A 12,354-nucleotide genomic window follows, 5' to 3' on the forward strand; every position below is an offset into this window, starting at 1 on the left:
TCCAAAACTAGACTGTCCCCTTCTCTCCCTTTCTATCTCTTCGCCTATTTTTTTTAGCCTATTTTCCCCCTAATTCCTTCTCTAGTCTTCTTTTCTCTTTGAATCTCCCTTCCTCTCTTACTTCTATCTTTGAGGCTCTCTTTAATCTATATTTGAGAGAAAATAAGGCTCAATTTCTGCATTTGAACCTTAGGGCTTAGGGTACGTTGCTATTACTGAGGTCAAATTAATGAGACCGTTTTCCTTGTGTTTTCTAACTAAAAAGACAGCTTTTTTTTTTACTTTTCTACACTGTCGGGCAATGAAAGCGGGACATCCCTATTTTTTGGTTTTTCTCAAACTGCTGTTCAGTGTTCAATTTTTTTTTTTTTTTTTTTTTTTTTTTTTTAAAAACTCTTTAACAGGGTTTTACAAGGGTCTCATCCAGGGTTTTACAAGGGTCAACTCAATTTGGCTGAGCACCATATGAAATCCTAAAGCTTTGGTCTATGGCTTATGTGAACGATCAACAAAAAAAAAACTCATAATAACTTTGTGCCTTGTCACGATTGCCCCAGGCAGTGACCACGTATAATAGTAATGGCCATAGCAATAATTATAATATGAAATCCTAAAGCTTTGGTCTATGGCTTATGTGAACGATCAAAAAAAAACTCATAATAACTTTGTGCCTTGTCACGATTGCCCCAGGCAGTGACCACGTATAATAGTAATGGCCATAGCAATAATTATCATAATAATGAGACAAGAGTGGGAGGTTGAACCCGAGAACCTTATGAAAACAAGAAGATTCTTTTTTCCTTTCATGTTGGCGTTCTATTTGTTTATGAACAATATGGCTATGGCAATGGAATAACATGTCAACCTAGATACGAGACAGACAGGGATAAGTTGGCGAGTAGAGAATGTGGAATCCCTCAAAAATCACACAAGGTCAGCTCCCATGGCGTAGTGGTCACTGCACTCGCCTTGCACGCGGGAGACCCGGGTTCGATTCCCGGCGGGGTCAAGAAATTTTTATCAATGTAAAACAAAGTGCTCCGGTATGGAGTATGATGTAGATATGTTTTGATTATTGAACAGGACCGGAGGGAAGATAAGGGGGAGTAGGAGTAAATGTATGTTTCATTAATATAATAATAGATAATATACTCAATAGTTCCCTGGTACTTGCTCTGTGTCAGGGTCTCCACTCCAAATTTTTAAAAATCACTAGATTCAAGGAAAAAAAATCACTAGATTTGACTTGAAAATCACTAGATTTCTAATGATAAGACCTTAGCAGTTACAGTTCTCTCTGTTCTCTTTAAAAAAAAAAAAAATGTACCAAATACCTACCGAATTGGACGGGTAGGCTCGAACAACCCAAGGTATAGCTATTTTAGTGTTATCTACACTGATACCTTGCTAAGATATTTACCTTGCAAAGATATAGCTCCGGAATATTGGGAAATGAGATTCAGTTGTTTTTGAAGAAGTTCCAAGACTTCTTTTGATAGTTTACTCGTGGTTTTTGAGGGTAGAAGTCTCATATACTCATTGTTATAGTAAAAAATCCTCTATAGACAATGGAAAAACTGGTTAACTTTACTTTCTATGACGCCAATAACTTTTTTTTTTTAAGCTAGCAGCACGCTATTGGCCAGATGGTCACCCATCCAGGTACTAACCACGCGCAACCGTGCTCAACGAACTTCTTTCTGAGTGCCGCTTTTTCCACTCGCAATCAGCTTGTCTCTCAGGACTTTCATTAGTTGAACTTGAGCATCGTCTTCTTCAAGACTTCTTTCTGAGTGCCGCTTTTTCCACTCGCAATCAGCTTGTCTCTCAGGACTTTCATTAGTTGAACTTGAGCATCGTCTTCTTCAGAATCTTCATCTTCTTCTTCGTACTCTTCATCTTCTTCGGAATTTTCTTCATCTTCTTCTTCATTCTCCTCTATTGTCGCTTCTATTCCACTCTCTTCTGTTATGTCTCCTCTCGGAATGACTTCCTTTTCATCTACCATACTGTCGTCAGTCTCTTTGATACTTTCTTTATTTTGTACTTCTTCTCTTACCACTTCTTCTTTTTCATCAAGGTTTTCAATATCCTTAACCTGGTTAGTTTTATCATTTTCTTTCAATTCGGCTCTTGGTACTTCTTGTTTATGTATGATTTGTACATACATGTCTTCATTATTAGTCTCATTATTTCCTACCATTTCAACATTTAGCACTTTTTCTTCTTTCTGTATCTCTTGTTTTTCATGAACAAATTCTACACCCTTTTCACTTTTTCATCTACCATACTGTCGTCAGTCTCTTTGATAGTTTCTTTATTTTGTACTTCTTCTCTTACCACTCCTTCTTTTTCATCAAGGTTTTCATAATCCTTAACCTGGTTAGTTTTATCATTTTCTTTCAATTCGGCTCTTGGTACTTCTTGTTTATGTACGATTTGTACATACATGTCTTCATTATTAGTATCATTATTTCCTACCATTTCAACATTTAGCACTTTTTCTTCTTTCTGTATCTCTTGTTTTTCATGAACAAATTCTACACCCTTTTCACTATAGTTTATGCAATGTTGATGAAAAAAAATAGCGCTTTCACTAAGGCCTGGATCGAGTAAAATTGGCTGAATTTTTTTTTTTTTTTTTTACAATCTAAAAATCCATTTATTTAAAATCGGTTCGAGGTCCAAAATTTTCACGAAAAAAAAGACCCAAATTTTTTTTGAAAATTTTCCTTCTCGAACGGATTTGACGAAAAATCGCGAATTTTTGGTGAAAAATTCCCTTTTTTTTCAAAGCAGTGCATATTGCATACGTGACTAATTTGAAGGGGCAAAAATTGTAGGTTTCTGAGGAAAAATGGTCTATTTTTTCAGCTTGAGGGGCAATTTTGCAATGAAATTACATTTCTTTCAAAAATCACTAGATTTTGACCTCAAATCACTAAATCACTAGATTTGCCAAGAATTCACTAAATTTAGTGAAAAATCACTAAGAGTGGAGACACTGGGAAAAACTAAAACTCAAAAGGTATCTAAATATGAAAATAACTTTTACTCTTCACTGGTTTTGGTTGATAGGTTTATTTTATATTATTGTAACATGACTTAACTTACAGACTAGTTTCACCCTTTCGGGCATCATCAGTGTTTAAAAAGAACCTATTGCACAAGAAGTAGGTATTTAAAATAATTCAGAAAAATGAATTAATTACCTAATTAATTAATTAACAGTTTAAAAGAAGAAAATTAAACCAAATTTTTTAAATTTTGAAATTTTTGAAAATTACCGCCAAGTGTCTGGCCCCCATTCTTGATTTCATCTTTTCCTTCTTTCTGTACTTCTTGTTTCTCTTGTACCACTTCTACATCCTTGTCATTATTAGTTTCACTTTTTTCTTCCATCAGACATGTTTTTGATACTATTTCAGAATTCGGTACAGTATGGATCTCAACAGGTACTACTTGTAATTCCTCAAGCTTGCTTTTAATACTGCTGCCTTCAGTAGCAACCACGTTTCCATCATGCCCTATTACCATAGATCTGTCACTGTTTTCTTTTGTTACATTTTCTTCGCCATTTCTAGATCCTTGTCATTATTAGTTTCACTTTTTTCTTCCATAAGACATGTTTTGGATACTATTTCAGAATTCGGTACAGTATGGATCTCAACAGGTACTACTTGTAATTCCTCAAGCTTGTTAATAATACTGCTGCCTTCAGTAGCAACCACGTTTCCATCATGCCCTATTACCATAGATCTGTCACTGTTTTCTTTTGTTACATTTTCTTCCAATAGTTTTGCAACATTTTGCTTCATCTCGGCCCCTGTATCTTTCTCAGTCTCTATATCATGGATATTTAACCTTTGCATTTGACTCTCTATTTCTTGATCCTCTGACTTTCTCCTACACGCCTGAGTGTTACCGTTTCTAGCTTGAAGCATACCTTTCAAGTCTGCCAGACTCAAATCTTTCGGTTCCGTGCATTTAGTTTGTTCAGCTTTTTCCAGATATTTAGCCAAATCACTTGCAAGGTTGTCACTCATTTTGTGTGCTTCCGATTTTCTTTGGTTTCTAGAGTTGAACTCGAAGTCTGATTCATCAGACGAGTCATTTTCAATACATTTGGCAACATCAGACTGTGGGGAAACAGTTTTACATTCGTCGGTATTTGCCATGCTTGTAACTTGTCTATCAATGTCAGTGTTGCACTGTGGGGGAACATTTTCTACTTCGTCTGTAGCTTTTGGAAGCTGGCAATCTTTTCTAGTCCTGTCACGAGAAAGTCTAGTGTTCATTATAATTTCTTGTATTTTCTTCTTCTTTTCCTCACGAGTTTTTTTATTCACTACCTGGACATAGTCTTGATCATCATCGTCATCACTATTTACAGGAACTCCTTTCCTGATCCTCTGCAATTGAGTTAGCCGACTTGCTTTCTTGCGTCTCTTAAACTCATTGGGAATGTTTCCTTGTCCTTTCGCATTGCTAATTTTAACACCATTCATTAGTTTTGAAGATGACTTCCGTTTTTCAACCGGCTTAACAGCTTTTTCGATCTCACAGGAAACTGGTTGCTGTTGTTCTTGTAGTAATTCCTGGCTCAGTTGCTCATAGCTGAATAATTCTGGGTGAGATTGTGTAGGAAGCACAGCATTTATAAATACATCACTATTGTATCTATTGACCTTGGGTCTGTTTCTGTCCCCACCAAATTTGTTTGAACCATTGCCTACTGGCCTTTTAGGATGACCTGATGAACCTGAAACAATTTAAAACAAGGTTAAAGAGAACTCATCACTTCAATCATATCCTCCCTTCAAGCCAAATTAATACATACTAGGTGTTCTCTCTCTTTTTTTTTTAGATTTCAATGTCTTCAACTATTTATCTATGTAGGTACATACCTAGTTGGCTGTAGATATTTGACTGCCTACTTTTTTTTTCAATAGATCTTCTTCAATGGTGAAAAATCTTGTTAGTCAAAACTTTTTAGGGTTCAATCAATATTACTAAGAACTTGTACACATAAAAAAATTAAAGACAACCATAAGTAAATTTTAAACCTCCCTTTCCTTAATTTAAATTTACCTCTCATTTGTTTCTCATGTTGCTGTCCCCTCATCTTCTTTGGTTTATTGAACTGTTTGATAAATGCCACTCCATCAGTTGTTTTTTCCTTGAGACTTTCCAAATCTCTTTTGTTTGCATCTCTTTGAAATTTATTATTTGGTTTCCCATCACCGTGGATTTCATTTCTTTCTCTCATAACTTGTTTGTTGTTATTTGATTGATTGTTTTTATCATTGATAATATCATAAACACTGTCAACTCCACTGAACTCAGAAGTGGAAGGTCTTGGTTGCAATGAATGATCTCTTGGATATTTATCACCACTGTTTCTTTGATTATGTTTGTTAGAATTGAATCGATCTGAGCTATATCCCCGTGGATTATTGAATCGATCCCTGCTGTTGCCTCTTGAATTGTAGAATTGATTACCACTGTTGCCTTGTGGCATATATTGGTCACTGCTGTTGCCTCTTCCATGATGAGATTTGTAATTGTTGTGAAATCTTTCACCTTGATATCTGTCTTCTTGTCTGTTATATTTTTGAGGGCCATATGATCTTTTGTTCAAGACTGGATTGATGTCCTTTCTGTCACCACTACTACCAGCACTGCCTTGAGCTGAAAATGAGAAATCAGAATGAAGATAAATTTTACCTGAAAGAGTACATAGGTGGCTTAAAAAGTTTTTTTTTTCTGTAGGTAAGGTACCTAAGTACTAAGTTTGACATTTCCACCAGCAAGAAGGTAGCTTCCTAGTGGTTATGAAAAATTACCAATATGACACAAAAGAGTCCTGAAGTCCTGAACAAATCTGGATTTCAGACATTTCCTTTTCTGGTCCATTTGATTTTTTGTTGATTTTCTGGTCACATAAAATAAAGGGTGTCCCAATAAGAACTAAAGATTTAAATGGTCATAACTTTTTTATGACTTGTTTTATTTTTCCCAATCTTTGACAGATTGATTTGATTTTAAACATATCAAAATTATTCATCATGGAGTCTAAATCGGTTCAACAATGTGTTAGCACAATAAAATCGACACATTATCACTTTGGCGCAAGAATTTTCCTAGTCGAATTTGTGTCATTTTCTGTTTTAGTGAGGAGAAAAGGCCTTCATGATCATGTAATTTTACTCTCCTAGACTTCTTTCTGTGAGGGTAGGTATCTAAAGTCACAGGTTTACACTAACAAACCCACAAGCTTTGAAGTATTAAAAGGTGAAATTGAAAGTTGCATCAACGAGAAACAGCCTGATTTCCTCAAATTTGTCATCGAAAACTTTGTCAAAGGGAACAAATGTACCATTAAAGTCAAGGAGGTTATTTGTCTGATTATTGTTCCATATAAAATTCCAGAATGTTTACTTCTCAAATCATCTAATAGGGAAGTCCATTTTTTCCATGGAGAACCATGCTTTATTAAACAATCAAATCTTGAGTTCTTATTGGGACAGCCTTTATAATATATCCTTTAAGTATTCTTGGGCTCCTGTGCAAGCATAGATGCATTTTCTTTCTATATGGAATGAAACTTCCTCTTTCACTTGGCCAGTACCCCAGTTCCACTTGGGGTTAGCAAAGTGCTTCAAACCTAGAGGGGAATATGGAATGGAACAATGTAGTAATTAACACAAGTCTGTAGACTAGGGTTACCAGACAAGATATTTCAAAAGGAGGACATTTTGGCTAAAAAAAACGGACATTTCAACCAAAAGGAGGACACAGAAAATAATCAACACAAAAACCACCAGTAGGTATAATAAGTAACATGATTTTTTTTTTTTTTTTAAATTAACGAAATAACTAATAATCACATTTTGAAAATAGGCACATAGCACATAGGTAGTACCCAATAATACAAATAAATGTCTAGTACAACGAGACAAGAGTTAGTATCTACAATAGGTCCGGATGTAAACTCGGAAAAGGAAAATGATTTAACCCAGGTTGCGATAGTGAGTTGATCAGGCTCAAAGCACAAAGTGGGATAAATCAAATAAGTAGGCAATAAAGGGAGCTAAGGGCGAGAGCTATGCCAAAACAAATACAATTTAAATTCAACTTAAGTACAGAATAATCGTAGGTAATCGCTGTAAATTTGAGGATATTGCTGAATACAGGAGAACGACGTGAGTAGAGACTTTGTGTCGAGAGCGTCCCCTCGACAACAAATCTCAAAAATTCCAAGTCGTTAGAAGTCGTTCGATTGACCAGTGTGAGAAAATGTCGAGTTAAGTTGCAAATGGTCCTCGACTTGAATAACAGTCCGCGTAATTTTCCATGTCGTTAGAAGTCGTTCGATTGACCAGTGTGAGAAAATGTCGAGTTAAGATGCAAATGGTCCTCGACTTGAATAACAGTCCGCGTAATTACACCTGGAAGGAAAGAAAATAAAACTCACACAGTAAAATGCTCACAATTTATTGTATCTTTTGACCTTGGGTCTGTTTCTGTCCCCACTAAATTTGTTTGAACCATTGCCTACTGGCCTTTTAGGATGACCTGATGAAACTGAAACAATTTAAAACAAGGTTAAAAAGAACTCATCACTTCAACCATATCCTCTCTTCAAGCCAAATTAATACATAGGTACTAGGTGTTTTCTCTCTCTCTCTCTCTCTCTCTCTTTTTGAGATTTCAATGTCTTCAACTATTTATCTATGTAGGTACATACCTAGTTGGCTGTAGATATTTGACTGCCTACTTTTTTTTTTCAATAGACCAAATCTGCGATTAATAAACATTTGAAATTTGGATAACGGGGCAACACTGCAGAAAATCAATGTTATACATAATGTAGATAATACAATAGCAATAACAATCAGTTCTACGGGATCACCGCAAACAAATACTTACTCAGCAATACAATACCTTACTTAATGTAGATAATACAATAGCAATAGCAATCAGTTCTACGGGATCACCGCAAACAAATACTTACTCAGCAATACAATACCCTACAATAATACCAAAGTGTCCAGCTGAGTTATGATGAGCTAAGGAGAAAATCAATATTAATCGAAATCAGGTGATGGGAAGCAACCCGACAATTGATGAGAAAGCATAGTCAATAGATCTTCTTCAATGGTGAAAAATCTTGTTGGTCAAAACTTTTTAGGGTTTATTTAATATTACTAAAAACTTGTACAGATAAAAAAAAATTAAAGACAACCATAAGTAAATTTTAAACCTCCCTTTCCTCAATTTAAATTTACCTCTCATTTGTTTCTCATGTTGCTGTCCCCTCATCTGCTTTGGTTTATTGAACTGTTTGATAAATGCCACTCCATCAGTTGTTTTTTCCTTGAGACTTTCCAAATCTCTTTTGTTTGCATCTCTTTGAAATTTATTGTTTGGTTTCCCATCACCATGGATTTCATTTCTTTCTCTCATAACTTGTTTGTTGTTATTTGATTGATTGTTTTTATCATTGATAATATCATAAACACTGTCAACTCCACTGAACTCAGAAGTGGAAGGTCTTGGTTGCAATGAATGATCTCTTGGATATTTATCACCACTGTTTCTTTGATTATGTTTGTTGGAATTGAATCGATCTGAGCTATATCCCCGTGGATTATTGAATCGATCCCTGCTGTTGCCTCTTGAATAATTGTAGAATTGATTACCACTGTTGCCTTGTGGCATATATTGGTCACTGCTGTTGCGTTGAATCGATCCCTGCTGTTGCCTCTTGAATAATTGTAGAATTGATTACCACTGTTGCCTTGTGGCATATATTGGTCACTGCTGTTGCATTGAATCGATCCCTGCTGTTGCCTCTTGAATTGTAGAATTGATTACCACTGTTGCCTTGTGGCATATATTGGTCACTGCTGTTGCCTCTTCCATGATGAGATTTGTAATTGTTGTGAAATCTTTCACCTTGATATCTGTCTTCTTGTCTGTTATATTTTTGAGGGCCATATGATCTTTTGTTCAAGACTGGATTGGTGTCCTTTCTGTCACCACTACCACCAGCACTGCCTTGAGCTGAAAATGAGAAATCAGAATGAAGATAAATTTTACCTGAAAGGTAAGGTACTAAGTTTGAAATTTCCACCAGCAAGAAGGTAGCTTCCTAGTGGTTATGAAAAATGACCAATATGACACAAAAGAGTCTCCATGGAGAATTATGCTTTATTAAACAATCAAATATTGAGTTCTTATTGGGACACCCTTTATAATATATCCTTTAAGTAGTATTCTTGGGCTCCTGTGCAAGCATAGATGCATTTTCTTTCTATGTGGAATGAAACTTCCTCTTTCACTTGGCCAGTACCCCAGTTCCATTTGGGGTTAGCAAAGTGCTTCAAACCTAGAGGGGATAATGTGGAATGGAACAATGTATTAATTTAATTAACACAAGTCTGTAGACTAGGGTTACCAGACAAGATATTTCAAAAGGAGGACATTTTGGCTAAAAAAGACAGGCATTTCAACCAAAAGGAGGACGCAGAAAATAATCAACACAAAAACCACCAGTAGGTATAATAAGTAACATGATTTTTTTTTTTTTTTTATCCTACAGTGGACCTAGGTACATACCTAGCACCTATTTATATAGGTACCTACTGAATGTATGTACATTGTACATGGACTTAATTGCACAAAAATTACATTTATACTTAATAAAAATTTGAGTCCTGACATCCTCTTCTCAACGGAAAACGTTACATTACGTAAATTAGGCCAAAACTTCAAAAAGGCAGACATTTTGCTATATTTTAAAAAGGTGGGCGGACAGAAGACAAACATATAAAAAGGAGAACATGTCTGCCAAAAAGCGGATGTCTGGTAAGTAAGCCTACTGTAGACCCAAGGGTTACTAAACAGACTAATATTCTTACCAGTAGCAGGAGTTGGTTTTTCACTCATTGTCAAACCTTATGATTCAGATTATCAACACCTGAAAAAGAAAACAGAAACAAATTAATATAGGTAAATTATTCAAGATTGATACATCATCTACCAACTACAGGGACCTGGAAAAGAGAAGGAAAACAGGATAGGAGAAAGCCAGCCGTTTTGAGAATGAACCTTATCCGTTCAAGTTAATATCGTCTCCAGGTGCAACACCTGAAAAAGAAAACAGAAACAAATTAATATAGGTAAATTATTCAAGATTGATAGGTACATCATCTACCAACTACAGGGAACTGGAAAAGAGAAGGAAAACAGTGTCACGGGGTTATTTGGCCCGTGGCGAGAGGACAAATGAAAACACTTCGATTGAGGAAATTAATGGATAGTTATGTATTTTATTATGCTTCGGGCTGTTCAGTGTGTGCAGAATTCGATTTAATACTGTTGACTACTGAGGTCTTAACCCTCTCTTGTTTCATTTTATCTCCTACCTGAATTAATTTTAAGTTGTGGATAGCGACATCATGGAAAAATATATCGAATAATTTGGAACAATATAATGTAAGTGAAAAATACATAAACTGTCAATAACGTGAATGTGAACTATCGATAGTTCTCCTCCTCTAGCAAAAACTAAAACTCAAAACGCAAATTCAAAAGTAAACAAAAATGTTGCCAGACGATATAAACTAATAAGAGGGAGCATAAAAAAATATGCTCTCTTTTGCCTCTTCGTTGCTTAACAAAAATGTTGCCAGACGATATAAACTAATAAGAGGGAGCATAAAAAAATATGCTCTCTTTTGCCTCTTCGTTGCTTTACACTAGGTTCACACTGCACGTTTTTTTTACCGTGACATTTTTTTTTTTTTTTTTAAAACGTGCGGTGTGAACCTAGTGTTTAAGTAGTAAACTTTTGAACAAAATACCTATTCGATTGATAAAATTACTCCTTTACTTTCGGAACTTTTAATTTTGTTTCACTACTAGTATCTTATAGTTTTGTACTCTTTCTTGGTCCACTCAGATTTTGTTCACAAATCAAATCGAATGCTCTTAAACCGCAGTTTCGCTTTTCAATGGAATCACGCATGCTCCACTACACTCTTTCTCGGTCCACTCAGATTTTGTTCACAAATCAAATCGAATGCTCTTAAACCGCAGTTTCGCTTTTCAATGGAATCACGCATGCTCCACTACAGTCTTTCTCGGTCCACTCAGATTTTGTTCACCAATCAAATCGAATGCTCTTAAACCGCAGTTTCGCTTTTCAATGGAATCACGCATGCTCCACTACATTTCAACCTCCGTGGTGGACCTTGAATGGAATGCGTCAAATGTCAGGGTCAATGACCTGAAAGGTTACCGAAAATTAAGAAATGTCATGCAGGTTGAATACCTACTATTCCTTCTCAGGGGACTTTCAAATCTTGCAAACTGGTTTCCTCATTTTTTTTTTTTAAGCTTGTTGAGGTTTTTAGTGACAGGGACTTTACCCTAATGCAGCCCTAATCCAGCCTGAGTGGGGCTGGAAAAACCATGTAATTGACAAGATTGTAATACCAACCACCTGTAAACCAACCAAGTACAACGTTGATCTTTAGAAATCCATAATTGATAACAGGGACTTTTTTACAGGCTACATCAATGAAAACTATAATTTTATTATATTAATAACGTAGTACAGGTTTATTTTCGTTTTGACATTAAAATATAAATTTATTCTTGTAACTCATAAAAGTATGGAAAATATTAAAAAGTAGGTAAATATTTAAAACTTCAACACAACGAGAAAAAAAAAAAAAAAAAAAAAAAAAAAAAAAGAGATGACTGATGGGGCCTTAGCTATTGAAACGAAAGGATGAGACATGGCCAAACTCATGATGACCATTAGAAAGAAATATCAAGGAGATTCGTAGAAGCTTAACTCACCCTCTAGGGCGGGCTGATTGCCCCTACACCTAAGACTCGGAGCCTCTACACCTAAGCCTGAAAAAAAAAAAAAAAAAAAAAATCCCTGAATTTTTTGTTCCCAGTAAAAAAACAAAGTTCGGTATTACGGAGAGGATTAATGGATTAGTTCGGGAATTTTATGAAGGAATAATAAATAAAATCTTGGGCGGAAAAATGTTGTTCGTCAAATACTGGTGTTGTTCTGCCGGCTTTGTTCTTGTGGTGAAGGAAAATTATTTCGTCTCTTTTTTAGATTGGTTAAAGATCTTCATAAAGTACTCGTATTTCGTAGATACAAGAAAGGACCTTCATAGGTTGTACATAGGAAACATAAAGCTACCAAATAGCATTGGTATTGTCTGTAAAAATTAGCTTAATCAGAGTGCTATAAAAGTGCCTACAATCCTAAACGATATCAACTTTATTAACTGATAGTAAAGGCTGTGGAATATTTACGAG

General features: G+C 35.4%; 2 protein-coding genes and 1 long non-coding RNA gene across 6 annotated transcripts; all 3 read right to left on the minus strand.

The window, feature by feature from the left end:
- Positions 1-1,326: 1,326 nt before the first annotated feature.
- Positions 1,327-2,557, minus strand: LOC103507485 (glutamic acid-rich protein-like). Of its 4 annotated transcripts, none has more exons than XM_008471957.3 (3): positions 1,849-2,272; positions 1,694-1,759; positions 1,327-1,486 (listed from the first exon to the last, which is right to left on the minus strand). In XM_008471957.3, the coding sequence occupies exons 1-3, from the start codon at positions 2,201-2,203 to the stop codon at positions 1,392-1,394; spliced, it is 516 nt and encodes a 171-aa protein (XP_008470179.1). In that variant the 5' UTR covers positions 2,204-2,272; the 3' UTR covers positions 1,327-1,391. The 4 variants fall into 4 exon arrangements, with proteins under 4 accessions (XP_008470179.1, XP_017298837.1, XP_008470178.1 ...); XM_017443348.2 differs by having other exon boundaries at positions 1,328-1,483; positions 1,691-1,759; XM_008471956.3 differs by lacking the exon at positions 1,694-1,759 and adding an exon at positions 2,275-2,557 and having other exon boundaries at positions 1,344-1,487; positions 1,784-1,993.
- Positions 2,558-2,975: 418 nt separating this feature from the next.
- On the minus strand, positions 2,976-9,990 carry LOC103507488. The gene is made up of 5 exons (XM_008471959.3): positions 9,927-9,990; positions 5,092-5,691; positions 3,574-4,762; positions 3,288-3,355; positions 2,976-3,004 (listed from the first exon to the last, which is right to left on the minus strand). Exons 1-5 carry the CDS (start codon positions 9,952-9,954, stop codon positions 2,976-2,978), a joined length of 1,914 nt encoding a protein of 637 aa, XP_008470181.2. The 5' UTR covers positions 9,955-9,990.
- LOC113466715 lies at positions 7,917-8,111 on the minus strand. The gene is made up of 2 exons (XR_003391034.1): positions 8,033-8,111; positions 7,917-7,947 (listed from the first exon to the last, which is right to left on the minus strand). It is a non-coding gene; the product is annotated as an uncharacterized LOC113466715 (long non-coding RNA).
- Positions 9,991-12,354: the final 2,364 nt, after the last annotated feature.

Source organism: Diaphorina citri, unplaced genomic scaffold (genome assembly GCF_000475195.1).
Source record: "Diaphorina citri unplaced genomic scaffold, Diaci psyllid genome assembly version 1.1 scaffold317, whole genome shotgun sequence".
In the NCBI taxonomy this organism is placed as follows: domain Eukaryota; kingdom Metazoa; phylum Arthropoda; class Insecta; order Hemiptera; family Psyllidae; genus Diaphorina; species Diaphorina citri.